We start from the raw sequence: 15,351 nt of genomic DNA on the forward strand, positions 1-15,351 counted from the left end.
GACAAGTAGTCGGGGTGACAACTTGACGCCAGCGTGCAAGGTGTCATCAGCGTGCAAGGTGTCATGTAGAGGGTTCTAAGGAGGTGTCAACTAGTCGAGGGGACACCCTGACGCGAGGGTGCAAGGTGTCAAGTTGTCGTTTACGGTCATGACTAGTTGGCACCTTTGGTCCAGTAAGTGTCAAGTAGTCGGGGGGACAACTTGACGTCACCCCGACTACTTGACACCTGGTCATTTTGGCCATAGGCGACTACTTGTACTATTGTACCCTCGTAAAAATATCCCATTGCCGTCAAGTTGTCCCCCCGACTACTTGACACCTACTGGACCAAAGGTGCCAACTAGTCATGGGGTGGCACCTAGTCGCGTACCCCAACCAGGTCTTCAATGTGAATGTGATATGCTACACCAATTCTCTCTTTTTAACTTATGTGAAGAAATGAGATTCTATTGCCAAATTGTGTACAGTATATGTCTAGAGAACTGAAAATCTATTAATATCAGTGACAATTCATAATGATATGTTGCCTGAGTATTCAGAGGAATTATTCATTCAATTACAAATTAATTTGATTGTTTTTTCTGTTTCAGTACTTCCAGAGAAATGCCAAGATGTCCGATATGAATCGGAGACTGAAAAGCCAAATATGGAGCTCAGTTGTGACTATAGTACTTGTTGAGGGCAAAACTCTTCTTCCAATGGACATCGATGGATACAGTGATCCGTATGTTAAATTCAGGTACTCTAGGCAGTAGGACTACTCTTTCTCAGCATTATTTCATTTATTCAATCTGTTACATTGAGTTTTCACTTGTTCCAAGCTATTCATATTCAAATTTGTAAACTATTCATTAACTATATGCCAAGAATATTAGACTACAAATTTGTATTATATATTTATTCTAATAATAATTATTAGAATATATTGCAAGACAATTATTGTCTTGCAATATCCTATTATCAACGTTTATTTTAATATTGCAAGATTTGAGCACGATATCTTATAGCCCCATTCATTGATTATAATAAAATGATCTGTATATTTTGACATATTAGGCTATCCTGTAGGATATTTCATCTCCTGGAAATGAACTCCATACTTCGGTATACACATCCACCTACTTCCTTCATGCTATCGTAGAGAAACGGAATATACCATGAGTAATTACAAGAAACGGAGTACTATAGTAATATCTATGATATCTGATCCTACTTACTTCTAAGTATCCATCCGCTCATTACTCATCTATTCATTTTTCTTGTTTAGTAGGTACAATTGGTCTAATAATAATCAAGTTCACAGTTGTTCATTCTCAAGCACCTGTGACTGTGACAATCTATTTTCTTTCATCAATTGACTCGAAATAATCCAAAGTGAATTTTCAAAATCGTAAAAATCAGAACTCTTGGTTTTTGATCCACTTTTCGAATAAAACAGATAAGAAATATCGTCAATCAATATAATTAGCATGAAGGTTCCTGTTTCAAGATTATCATTAGGCTACTGTTAATCATTGTTTAGATAATGATTGACCATCTCTCATCGTTTTATTTTTTCATGGCCGAATACCACAACATCAGTAGGTAATAATAATTGAGCTACATCATACACTTTTATTCTACTTAAATGAAATTGAATGATATCACTCTTCTACTTTGATATAGCTAACTAATCCTCTCCTTTTTCAGATTAGGACATGAAAAGTACAAAAGTAAAGTCGCTTACAAAACATTGAATCCTAGTTGGTTAGAACAATTCGATTTGCATTTGTATGATGACCAGTCGCAAGAATTGGAGGTCACTGTTTGGGACAAGGATAGGTCAAAAGACGATTTCATGGGAAGGTAATCATTGCAATGCAATAGTTTCAAACCAATCTTTTTCAGTATGAAACTTCAATCTAGTTTTAGATTAGGTTACCGAACTGTCTTATTGGGCGCACTGAAGGAGCGCGCTTTTTTGATCCAAGGAGCAAAAAGGAGCATGGAGCTATAAGGATCCGAGAAAGTAGCGAGCCCTTTCTTATCCAGAACGGATCAAATAAACTGTAGGCTAATACTTGCTCCTAAAATGAGGATTTTTTCTTTGTAATCAAGCGAGCCTCTGAGTTAGCGGATTTAAAGTACGTTTATGAAATTCTTATCACGCTGGGAAGAACCATGAAGGTTGGAGAACCGTTCTGGGTAGGTGGCGCAATATCTCGCTTCGCCTTCTACTCTTACTGAGTTTTGACTTTTGAGACTCTTCCTCGGAGGTCCAAGTACTGCTGCTACTACATTAGTTGAATATTCTAGAGGCTTTAGAAATAACAAGAGTAATTAAGGACAATTCCCAATATAGTTTAAATGACCAGATTCATTTCAACCAACACAACACTACGAATTTAGTTTTATCATAACATTGTAAGCATACATTAGTCAATAGTTTTTCTATTTACATAATACAGCTATATAGAACAGATATTATCTGTTCTACTATCTTTTATTTGTTTCCTTGGTTCTTATTTTGTACTGAAATTAAATTTTGTTATCATGGCGAGTCTGTTGCTTAAGCCGCCATTTTGTAACACCATTAAGTGGGAGGAGACTGTCTAGCTGGGCCAATGGCAGGCGTTCATGCCCTTGACCAATAGCAGTACTCGCCTACTAGTATAAATTCTGCTGCTCTTGTATTTAGTTTTGGTTTATCAGAGAATGACAATGGTGTAACGAAACCGGTCTTTCTAACTATCAATAAATCTGTGGTATTTCACAATTTCTTAGTATTTTTATTTAATTTATGTTTAATTCACAATTCAACTGTTTTTTTTTTGCAAAGAAATTTCTTATTTAAAGAACTTTAAAATCCAATTATTACAAAAATTATATGTTCTTTTATATATGTAATAATCCTCAGTTAATCAAATTTATTTGTTTCAGGTGTGCAATAGATCTTAGCCAACTAGAACGAGAGAAGACTCATAGGATAAAACAGGACCTAGACGATGGTGCTGGAGCAATATTCCTCTTATTGACAATAAGCGGTACAACAGCATCTGAAACCATATCTGATCTCACCACGTTCGAAGAGAATCCTAGAGAAAGAAAAATTGTAGAAGATAGATATGTTAGTAATCTAAATATCATTAAATGGTATTTTTTCTTTAGGGCCACTTTTTGAATATAGATAAAAATATAAATCTTAGTACCCTTTTTAAAATTATTTTGTCACTACATGTTTCGGCTTTATAATGCCTTTATCAAGACTTGAATAACTTGACTTAATAATAATGACTTATGATAACTTGATAATGGCATTATATAGCCAAAATTTCGTGACAAAATAGTTTTAAAAAGGGTACTCAGATTTATATTTTTATTTATATCATTAAATGATGCTGTCTAATAATAATTAAATAACTCAAATAAGTATTCACACATAATGCTATACTGATTTTGTACAGCCTACAGTGTGCGGTAGGCCTACTGTACTTTATACTATTAGTATTATGGACCCGTTTAAGGGATGAATCGTTTAAAAATACACCAGTTGAATCAGTGTTATATTTCCAATTAAAAGGTGCTTTGGAATTGTGTGCTTCGGAATACAAGTTATAAATAATTTTTAAGTCATATAAATTTAATTAATAACATTATTCCCAATTTCTGGAAAAATAATACAACTCACAATTCACATTCAAGAACATAGAAGTTTTTATTATTAAACTGCCTTGCTGGACAAATGATACGAGTACGGTACCCGACAAGCAAAAACGGCATCTATATCCATTCACGTATTCATAAACTACTCAAGTCGAACTTTTCCTCCCTGAAGGAAACGATATTGTCGAAGGAAGCCAAAAAATATTCAAGGGCAATGAATAGTCAGTTCTCTGTTCTCAGCGATTATACAAGTATAAGACCTACTACCTACATTACTAGTAGTCAGTTGATCAAATGCTAAATTTCAATGTGGCTTTGTTAATACAGTTATCACGGGTAACTTTTCAGGGCAGATTGATTGCCCTTGATTAGTGAAAATTAAAAACTTCTAGTGAAAATATAGCTTGTCAAACTCAATTTGTTTTTATCCACTTACATAGATAGATATTGATGCTACAATATACTGATAGTGTTATTAATAGCCTAGAGTTTTATTTATATCAGAAAATATTATTATTGAAAACTATTCAAAATGATTAAGAGTTTTCTTTACGTTTTCACTGACGCTCTACAATCTGTTGATAATAAATTCAGAATAAAAATATATCTCATTTCTGCATTTTCGGCAGTAGTATTTAATCTTTTGAAAGTCCTAAATATCCTTTTAGAAACTATGAACGTCTGTGTTTGAAATCTCTCCAATGCATGTTTTTCTGTTTGCAGACATTTGTGAGAACTTTCCATAACCTGAGAGATGTGGGTCACTTGACTGTGAGGGTGTACAGAGCTCAAGGTTTAGCAGCTGCTGATTTGGGAGGCAAATCAGATCCATTTTGTGTTCTAGAATTAGTTAACGCTAGATTACAGACTCAAACTGAGTATAAAACGTTGACGCCATCCTGGCAGAAGATTTTTACATTGTGAGTTTAAGATTCTTCTCTACATAGATTACCTACTATTTATCATATTTGAAACTTTATAATGATAGATTATTGAAACATATAAAATGCAGCACATAGACTGCATATTATACTGCGTAGACTGCACATAGACACATTATACTACATCCGGATTATTGAGTCTACTATAATATAATTTTTTTTTTCAAATTCAAATTTATTGATTCTCAAAAAAATATACAACACTTTCAAGACAAAAAAAAATATATGTATATAAGAATCTACACCTGCAAAGAAACCCTGTGCGCAGGTGTGAGTTGCAATATAAATGTTTTTCAAAAATATTTAACAAAAATGATCCAAAACAAATTTCTTGGGAAAAATACAGAATAAAAAGTAGTACTTAATAATAAAGAGGATACTAAAAATAAAGGAACGGAAGGAGATAATTTATATTATAGTAGTTATGTTCCAAATTTCAACCTCCAGAATAGCTGTGGCAATCATTTGAATATCGTTCATAATCACTATAATATCGAAAAAAATTGATCTCTCTCCTTTTTGTGCTTATTATGTGTGATGTCCTCAATGAGATATGACATAACACTCATCACATAATCATCACAAATCAAATTAAATCAATAATCCTTTATTGTCATAAAACACAAAGTGTTGTAACAAACGTCAAACTACGATTATAAACGTCACATAATCATGTCATCACATAACATCCATATATCCTAGATTTTTGATCCACATGAGACTTATAAGATCGTGTAGCATGTCAAAATGCCAGTTTTTTTCCTGGATATATGAAAAAATTTTCCAGCAATATATGTATCACAAACTCTTCACTTATTTGGCCTAGATTTGGTGAATCTCATTGGAATACTGGCTTGAAGGCTATTGAAGAAAAATTCTCTACACTCCTTGTGAGCTCCTAATGCAAAACATAGGTACTGTACACAAGTACATGCAGAAATACTTTCAATGCATGAAAAAATTATCAATATAATTGATGGAAAGAATAATTAATCTATAGCTCAAAATTTGAAAACAATTGTATCATCATCATATGACATATCTTTCAACTTTCTATTAAACAAAAATCATAAAAATTCATACTTATCTGACAATCATGAAAACTTACAATCTTGTTTACTTTATTATTATTGTTCAATCTGCGATATATGTTTTGTTTACTGTGTGCTTTAATCGTAGCTATTGCTAGTGCAATTGTTCACACGAGTTTCACCTTTTAGAATGTTTGATCATATTTTGTTTCAGTAATGTTAAAGATATACACTCAGTATTAGAAGTTACGGTCTATGATGAGGATAGAGATCATAAAGTTGAATTTTTAGGTAAAGTTGCAATACCGTTGTTAAGGATACGAAACGGAGAGAAAAAATGGTATGCTCTGAAAGACAAAAAGTTGTATGGGAGAGCCAAAGGCAATTCTCCTCAAATACTACTTGAAATGACTGTCATATGGAATCAAGTAAGTTCAAATTTCTTACAAACATAATCACTTTCAAATTCTTCGACACTCATTATTAAACTTTCTCTGTGGTCAAATCAAATAAAAAATTCCTTTGATCTCAAACATTTTACTTGCAGTCGTCAGTTATAATTATTGTTGCATGTAAATTTTTATGTATTTTCCCGACTTAGAAAGATGATTTTCAACACGATGTTGTCAGTCTAAAAATAATTAGGATTTTTATTCTAAAACATTCACCTCATAAATTCACCAGTGACGAATAGTGAGGTGTGTTTTTCCGGCTCCAAATTTTGTTAAATTACTTGAGCATTTTCTAATTAACTAATTAATGGTGATTTGAGTGCTATATTTTTGTTTCTATTCATTTTATTAACTGTTAAAATTTTAAATTCTCAAATTTAGGCCTAGGCACTATGTTGTTTTTGAAAGAAAATGGACTTGGATTTTATAGAAGTTGAATCATAACAATGTTTTCGAAACTTTTTATCAAAATTTTGGAATGGGACAGTGTTGGCGATGGGTTCAGCCTGTTGTCTTCTCCCGATCATATATTATTGTATAATATTATTATTATTTATATTATGGCTCTGATGATAAATAAATAATTCCCATCAATCAATCTCAGCGAGACAAGCTGATAATTATTTTTATTCACAGTGTAATAATTTGAAAGAGACTGACTTTGTCCACTACCTCTGCAGGGTTATTGTGTGGTGGAGGAGGGTTGGGTTGAGAGGATATAGAGTTTTAACTTAGCCCTTAATTAAGAAAATTATTCTATTCTATTAGAATTGATGGTGATGTTGTGAAATCTCTCGGATATTGTCAATTTTCACTAAAAAATTTATTAAAAACTTTAAAACATTACCATGGTTTCACGTTTATCAACGCATCATCAGCTGTACTGAGGAATGTAGCCTACATTAATTTCTCAGACATTATTCAATAGAATAATTTTTATTATAATGTACATTCCTCAGTACAGCTGATGATGCGTTGATAAACGTGAAACCATGGTACTGTTTTAAAGTTTTTAATAAATTTTTAAGTGAAATTTGACAATATCCGAGAGATTTCACAACATCACCATCAATTCTAATAGAATAGAATAATTTCCTTAATTAAGGGCTAAGTTGAAACTCTATATCCTCTCAACCCAACCCTTAAGTTTTTAATAATTTCTTTAGTGAAATTTGACAATATCCTTGTTTTCTTATTAATATTCTATTCTATTCCAGAATCAGTTATCATATACTCAGGGCCTTATCTGTTCTCTCATCAATCCTTCCTTGTATTCAATTGAATCTTCAATTTATTTTCAGTTAAGAGCATGTATACGCACATTAAATCCGAAAGAAGAAAAATACATGCAACCTGAAGTGAAATTCAAGAGACAGGTGTTTGTGAGAAATGTGATGAGGCTGAAAGTGATTATAATGTGGTTCATAGACATTAGTAAATTTGTGCAGTAAGTAGCCATTATATCTTATTAATCTTTAATCTATATAATAATAGAGACTATAGAGAGTAGGGTTGTGTTTGTTTGTTCGCATCAAAACATGTCAACTTGTGGATTGCATACCGGAAAAACGGGAATGATTCAGATATCCAAATTTTGCACATATATTTTAAAAATATCAATCTCGTGCACCTCGAAGCCCGAATTTCAATTTTTCTTCTAGATTTTTCAGAATTAATGTTCAAATTTCATTCATGGGACATACGATTTCATAAAAAATTCACCAAATCATATGATAGAAATTGAAAAAAGAACATCTGTTCTATTATTGCTTTCTACCTGATTCCACTTAACCTCTGTAATATTGTTTTGATAAATTGATGAAAAAAATATTAAGATAAGATTAATAAAAAATAAATGATAAAAATAATAATAATAATAGAAATAATAATTTCAATTTATTTCATTTAATGAGGTCCACGTTATAATGACAGTATTTGATCAACTTTGGTTTTGCTATCCTTATCTATCATTCGACAAAGCCGGTGGTACTATCCTTTTCTAGGTCCAAAACGATTCCAATTATGTTTTTGACAGTGTAGAAATATAATTAATCAATGCAGAGAATCGGCATCGCTATTCTTCTATATTTATACTTTGCCATTATAACGTGGACCTCACTATAGCTGTGCCAACACGCACATCAACAATAATAATTATTTGCAGTGGCTACAGTTGGCGTTCCGGTAAAGTTATGACTTCGTTTGCGCATGCGCCTCAAACTTCGTTTATCACAGCACTCATTACCAGAGCTTACCTTGTCTAAATGCAGCAATGTAATGCTCATGTATTATTTATATCTATATACGCATTACATTGCTGTATTTAGAAAAGGTGAGCTTAGTGCGGATGTATGGTGTAGCATATCTGAATAGAGCATAATAATATTAGAGCAGCTGAAAATTGAACACCAACTGAAACTGAAAGTATCACTTCTGAAGTTGTTTCCTAATCTATCTTTCGGGGTTTCGGGTACAGAACCCCCTACGCCCCTCACCAACACAACAAAAAAAAAATCGGGAGTTTAGTTAGTAAATAGCTTAGGTCTATAATGATTCGTTTAAGGCTTTTCTCATATCTTTTCCTTGAACTTACTTTTTTTTGGTCGATGTCACTTGGACTTACTTTTCATTACACCACACCATGATTACATTTATACTTCAATTCATAATATACAAGCTCATCCTTTATTTTTTTTCTTTTTCATCACTATATTTTTTCAAATCCTGGAAGGATGTAAACTTCATGATTGAAACATTGAAACGATAGGTTATCATAACCATGTGACAAAAAACCATCAACACCACAGTGCACATGTAAATAGCGGTAGCCGCGCATGCGCAAATGTTTACCAGAACGCGAATGGAGTTAGGCCAGTTTCATACGGCAGAGTCCTCACTCCTGGAAGATCATATTACTGAAGATCATATTTCATATTTTGCAGCTCTCCTGTGCTTTCACATGGGGATCTTATGAATAAGCCGACAGATCTAACAACTATGACGATGTTTGCTCAAAGTATGACTCATCACTTTTTCTCAAAGTCTAACTTCCTTAAAAATATAGATAGAAGATTTCTGATTTCGGATTTGGATTCAGTGACCCCAAAAATTAGTCTAAGACATGTTATGTCTTAGACTAGAAACATGTAACAAATATCAGATCACTATTCAAGCTATCAAGCTTTTCATAAATTTATTTGTCTCCTCATGGCAGAAGGTTTGCGCCTAACGTTTTCACTTAGACATTTCTGTGATTAAATTGTGACAGAACACATTATCGTATTGATCTTCTAAATCCAGTTACATGTAAGTTACATCGATTTTCGTAAAATTGAATTTTTACCGTTCCTATGAATTCTAACAGGTTCAGCACAACTTCTTAATTAACATTATGTTTGATTCAACAGAATTCATAAGGACAAAAAAACATTGAACAACAAAAAAACGCTTTCTGAGTAACTGGCTTTAACAAAGCATGGCTGGTCTGAACTATTCATGACTTTTTCAGTATGCATTATCCACTCAGCAGTTCTAATACACAGACATCAGTTTCACTTGGAATGGCATGACATTTTCTATTATTACCATAGATCGATTCAGATCAGCACAATGTTTATACTGTATGTTCATAATAGATTTTTCTGATTGTTAAAAGGAAATAGTCAATAATTGCTGGGAATTTAAAGTGATATTCAACGATTTGAACCTGATAAATTGGATTGTTGAATGACAATTATTGAAATTCAGTGAATTCTACTGTACAACATTCCTTCTCCTCCTATTTTATTGGGTGATGAGTGGAGATGATTTATGATATCATATTTGGATTCATCTTCTCATAATTCAATATTTTTTTTGGAAAACTGGAACTTTTAAAAATTAAAAATGTTTATGTTTAAACTTCTCAGGTGTTCAAAAACCTCTTGAAACCTTTGCCTGTCCCCTTGTGAGGCAGGAGTATTATTATCTTAGTATGTTTACTATATAATCATATGATAATGGAAAGCTATATTAAAAACAGCTATAACTCCCTTGTTTTCGGGTATTTTTGAAAATGTGACTTACGCTTTAAAGAATTTGGGGTCGCTGAATCCAAATCCGGAATCAGAAATCTTCTATCTATATTTTTAAGGAAGTTAGACTTTGAGAAAAAGTGATGAGTCATACTTTGAGCAAACGTCGTCGTAGTTGTTAGATCTGTCGGCTTATTCGTAAGATCCCCATGTGAAAGCACAGGAGAGCTGCAAAATATGAAATATGATCTTCAGGAGCAAGGATTCAGCCATGTAAAACTGGCCTAACTGTAGCCACAGCGATAATTAATTCAACACACACACAGGGTCAGTTGCACGTCCATCTGTTAAATATGCACATTCGCGTCGATTAACAAATCAGCATTCATTTTACAGATTCATTTCTGTTCCACAAAGATCGGTTAGTTTTTAATCCTGATTAAGTTTACCGGTTAACTAACCAAGATTTTAACAGTTTCACAATCCAGCAACACTGTAATTCAACTGAAACAAAATAATTAAGGTTATGTTATTGAAGCAGTGAATTTGAAACTGAAAAAATACTAACAAACGAGATTATGGTCCAATATTATTAGACAAAGAAAAAATGAGTTTGATTTCAATTCTAATAAGAGAGAATATTTACATAACAGAAAACTGATAATGATAGGTATGTTTCAAGGTAAAAATGAGGTTATGTTATTGAACCATTCAATACAGAGGCATGCGTGCATGTGCCATGAGAATGCTCTGTCTGTCGCCAGTGTCAAGTGCTATGCTGCTAACAGACAACAACAGAACTAACCTCAAAAATCAGAATGTAATTTTGAATGCTAATATCAGCTAAATACACTTCTCTATTTTATTAATGAATGAAATTCATCCATTCATATTCAGCCCATACTTTGAATTTTTTAGTTTTTTTACCAAAAACTAATTGGAAGACAGCTATCAGTAGGTACCTAACCGGCGTTAGTTGGATTTAATTCCCCGTGAATGGCATGTTGAAAATCTTTTATGTGATTAGTTCAACCAGCGTTATTTTCACCTTTGTGCAACCAAATTTTCTTCGTTTTAACTAATCGCGGTTAAAATGGTGCCAACTAATCAGAATTGAAAATTGTTTACACCGGTTGGTTTATTTGGCATTATCGCTTAAAATTTATGTTTTGTGAAACCAAAATGCATCAATTAGCACTAATATCGATTAAAGTACAGCATTTAATCGTGATTAAACATTAACCGACATAAGAAAAACTGGTGGACAGTCATAGAATGCAAAAACAAAACTTAACCTTCAAAGCTTAAAAAAAAACATATTTATTATACTACAAACTGTAATATACACTCTCTTAATCATTTTCAACTGCTTCTAAAGCACTTTCTTGTTTACGATATTAGAATCATCCTTATTTATTTATTCTTCCATAGTTTTTCATTTTAAATTATAAATTTATTTATAATAGTCTACTATGTGCAAACTAACCTATCTACTAACTAACCTATTAGAATATTAACAATAATCTTCAACATATCTTTGTATTCAACAATTCCTATAAAATAATTCTTAAGTTTAGTTTTTATTTAATTTTTTGTAATTTTTTCAATTCTGGTGGCAAATCTTTCAACAGGTAAGGAATTCTGTATTTTAATAGGTTCTTACCATGATTATTATTATGATGCTATGCTCTAAATAGCCTATTTCTCAAACCATAACTTATTTCGTTTATTCCCCTAAATTCATCTTCAAAATAATGTCTAGACAAATCAGTGTATTTTGCGAGAGATCCTGGTGTCATTTCTGTTCATTTCTGTTGTAATTTATTCTATTTTTTCAGCTGTTTTCAAATTTTTCTGTTTGGTTCATAATTTGATGATCTTCATTGATATTAAAATTAAACTTAATTGATTCCTTTAGAGACGGCCTATTCTTCTTATCTATAAATTTATTGATTGATGATTTCCCAAATTTTCTTGGTATTGTTGGAGTTATCATTAAAAGTCATATAATAATATTTTCTTTTCTCATTTCAACTAATGTCTTTTGACTTATTTCGTACTAGTAGGTAACCCGTGCTTCGCAAGGGTCTATTTTAAAACTGCAAAATGAAAACTTTACGTAATAAAAAATTCGAAATTTGAAAATAGGCCTATAACCATCCTCGGTTAATGAAGAATCTATATACAAAATTTCAAATTAATCAGTTAAGTATATTTCAGACGTGATGATGCGTCAAACATAATTCCCTATTCCTTACACGTGTATAAGCCAGTTCTTTCCTTTATTATAGTATAGAAAACTGAAGAATACATAATACTTGAAAACCTCACAGAATCATATTGATTTTTCCAATACATCAATAAATTTTAGTTCGATTAGGATCCTCCTCAATTTGAATCAGGCAGCCATTTGTTTTCCCAATTCCAAACAAAATACCTAAAATACTCGTTTCACTGGGAATTCGTTCTGATAGTACATTATAACTGAATAATATAAATTATTACCTATTTCATTGTGATCTATTCATGTTTTTCTTATGAAATTCAATTATAGGCCTACAGCATGAAGACTATGTCCAATTCATTTGTACTGGTGGCAAAATTTTACATTAAAAATAATTATTTGATAAAATCCAAGTTTAATAGTAATGAAAACAAATTCCTTCAAAAAATAATTGATAAATAATACGTTTCGAGGGAAAAAATTAAGAACAAAAAAAATGGGAAGCATCGGGGATTCGAACCGAGAAACTATCACTCCGTAAACAAGCGGTTTACCGCTGCGCTACATAGACGTTCGTATATCGTAGTCTTGTAACACCATTATAACCAGCTCATAAAAAAACACACTTTGGGCTATGGAACTTCATGTAGCCTACGGTAGCATAGATGAATTTGAACATTAATTCTGAAAAATCTAGAAGAAGAATTGAAATTTGGGCTTCCAGGTGCACGAGATTGATATTTTTAGAATCTATGTTCAAAATTTGGAGATCTAAATCATTCCCGTTTTTCCGGTATGCAATCCACAAGTTGACATGTTTTGATGCGATCAAACGAACACACGAACAAACACAACCCTACTCTCTATTATTATATAGATGTTTCTAAACTGATTTCTCAAATCCACATTATGCTTATCTCTTTTAACCATTTGCCATAAATATTTCTTTCTCTCTATCATCAGCTCAATTCTATCATTGAACGAGGAATTATGTAGTTGCTTAGTTTTTTGTTTAACCTTTATTACACTTTTAGCATATATTTATATTTTCGAACCTCTGGACTATATCATTATAAATATCTGATGGTTCTCTTAAGTCTAGAATCGGCCACCAATTTTCAGTTTGAATCAATTCATTTACTCTCCCCTTTAAAATGACACTTATATATTCATTTTTCATAGTCTGGTGTGTACCATCTGTACATGTTTCTAACAGTTTAATCCCTGTCCAGTAATGGTCTGCAATTTTGCTTTCAATCAAAAATGATATATAAGAGTTGTTAGGATCTAACTTTACATTAACATGATTGAGGCATGATGATACAACTGTGTTACCATATGTTTCCTCTCTAGTTGGCTTTTGTATAGTATTGTATAAACCATAAGAGTAGAGTAGGCCTACACTTATATAATTATTCGAACCATACATATCTGACAGGTAACATATATTTATATCTTCTACGATGATAGTATTTTTTTCTTGACTCATTCTTTCTGATGTTAAAATCCTCTCCAATTCTTCATAAATAGATTCACATTTTGATTAGGTGGTCTATAAATAGCTATGATTATTACTGTCGTATTTCTAACACAAAACTTTAAAGATATTAATTCAGCTGAAACAAAATCTATTTCATTTTTCTCAACTTTAATACCTTCTTTGTAAAAAATTCTCAATCCACCTCCCCCCACCAATCGGACCTACATTTAAATAGACTTGTAAAACCCTGAATTCCATACAAATTTGATTCTTGACTATAAATATTGATTTCGCTAAGCACAAGAATATCTATTCCATTGATTATACTGTTCGTTTCTGCTCTTAATATATCCCAATTTTTTCTGAGTGATCTACCTAATATTGGTGCATAAAATATTTAGTTCATTTACTGTCATGTTCTTTTTCAAAAACTCTTTGGACTGATTCAAGTCTTGAAATCCCTGTCGTTATTTAAATCTTCTTCATTTAATTGGAAAATTTTGATTTATAGAAAGTTTTATGGTTATTTTTTTATTAATACCTATAATATTATTGTTTGGTAGATTTATTAGGGAGAAGGAAATAGTAACTTAACCTTATTGAGCTTCTAATTAAATTGTAAATGTAATATCTTGGCCATGAGAACTTTATATTATTCTTTCTAAATCTTCAAACCTTGTTATTTTTATTGCTCTAGCTGTCTAATCTTTTTTAATCATTATTCTGTCCCCATTAATTCACAGAAATTTGTATTTCTTTGTGATTTTCATTTCCTTCACTTTTTAGAATACATTTTTAAAATAGGGGGTAAGATGGTCATTGAAGTAAATTGATTTGACTGTCTTGTCTCGTTGAACATGGACGTGGTAGGTCTAACCGCCCTGGCCTTTTTAACTATCATATCCCTCACTGATCGAGAGCTCAGCTGTAGGATAGTTGGACATTCTGCATTCTTCGACTGCAGGCGATGAGTAGTTATGTCTTCTCTTCTCAGTTCAATATCCATCTTCTTCATAAGCGTGAGTATTTTCTCTTTCAGATCCTCATTTCTCGAAAACGGAAGACTGGATATGATGATGTTTCTGCTTCTTCCATACTGTCGCTCACATTCCAAGTCCACTCTTTAGTCATCAATATCACTTTTTAAGATTTCTGTCTTTTTTTCAAGGTTTTTCATTTCTTCTAAAACCCCCCAATTTTCTCTTTAATGCCGGTGAACAGCTTCTTCATTTCCTCCATTTCTTTCACCTTCACTGCTTCATGGTCACTGAGCATCTTCTCCACTAGGCGTTTCAGCATCAAATGTGTCCCATTGGTGAGTTCTTCTTCAGTACTATTTTTCCTTGGTCTTGCTGCACCCCTACATTGAGGACACTCTCATTCAGCTTTTTTTTTGGGCACTTTTCATCTTCCATGTTGACTTAGATACCCCCGAACAGTGAAAGTGATATTCCAATTGGCACTTACCACAATAATAATAATAATAATAATAATTATAATAATAATAATAATAATAATAATAATAATAATAATAATAATAATAATAATGTTATAATTATTAATATAA

The 15,351-nt window shown here is 32.0% G+C and overlaps 1 protein-coding gene across 10 annotated transcripts in view; it reads left to right on the forward strand.

Moving 5' to 3' along the window:
- LOC111050980 (multiple C2 and transmembrane domain-containing protein) overlaps positions 1 to 15,351 on the forward strand; it is a 300,854-nt gene that overhangs the window by 246,699 nt on the left and 38,804 nt on the right. For 7 of the 10 annotated variants that reach the window (XM_039421447.1, XM_039421455.1, XM_039421448.1 and 4 more), the window contains 6 exons: positions 592 to 740; positions 1,691 to 1,846; positions 2,921 to 3,107; positions 4,367 to 4,563; positions 5,830 to 6,043; positions 7,369 to 7,514. In XM_039421447.1, coding sequence (XP_039277381.1) covers positions 592 to 740; positions 1,691 to 1,846; positions 2,921 to 3,107; positions 4,367 to 4,563; positions 5,830 to 6,043; positions 7,369 to 7,514 — 1,049 coding nt within the window. Of the gene's footprint in view, positions 1 to 591; positions 741 to 1,690; positions 1,847 to 2,920; positions 3,108 to 4,366; positions 4,564 to 5,829; positions 6,044 to 7,368; positions 7,515 to 14,823; positions 15,150 to 15,351 lie in introns of those variants that run through there. The other 3 variants (XM_039421450.1, XM_039421452.1, XM_039421456.1) reach the window with 2 other exon arrangements.

Source organism: Nilaparvata lugens, chromosome 2 (genome assembly GCF_014356525.2).
Source record: "Nilaparvata lugens isolate BPH chromosome 2, ASM1435652v1, whole genome shotgun sequence".
NCBI classification, from domain to species: Eukaryota; Metazoa; Arthropoda; class Insecta; order Hemiptera; family Delphacidae; genus Nilaparvata; species Nilaparvata lugens.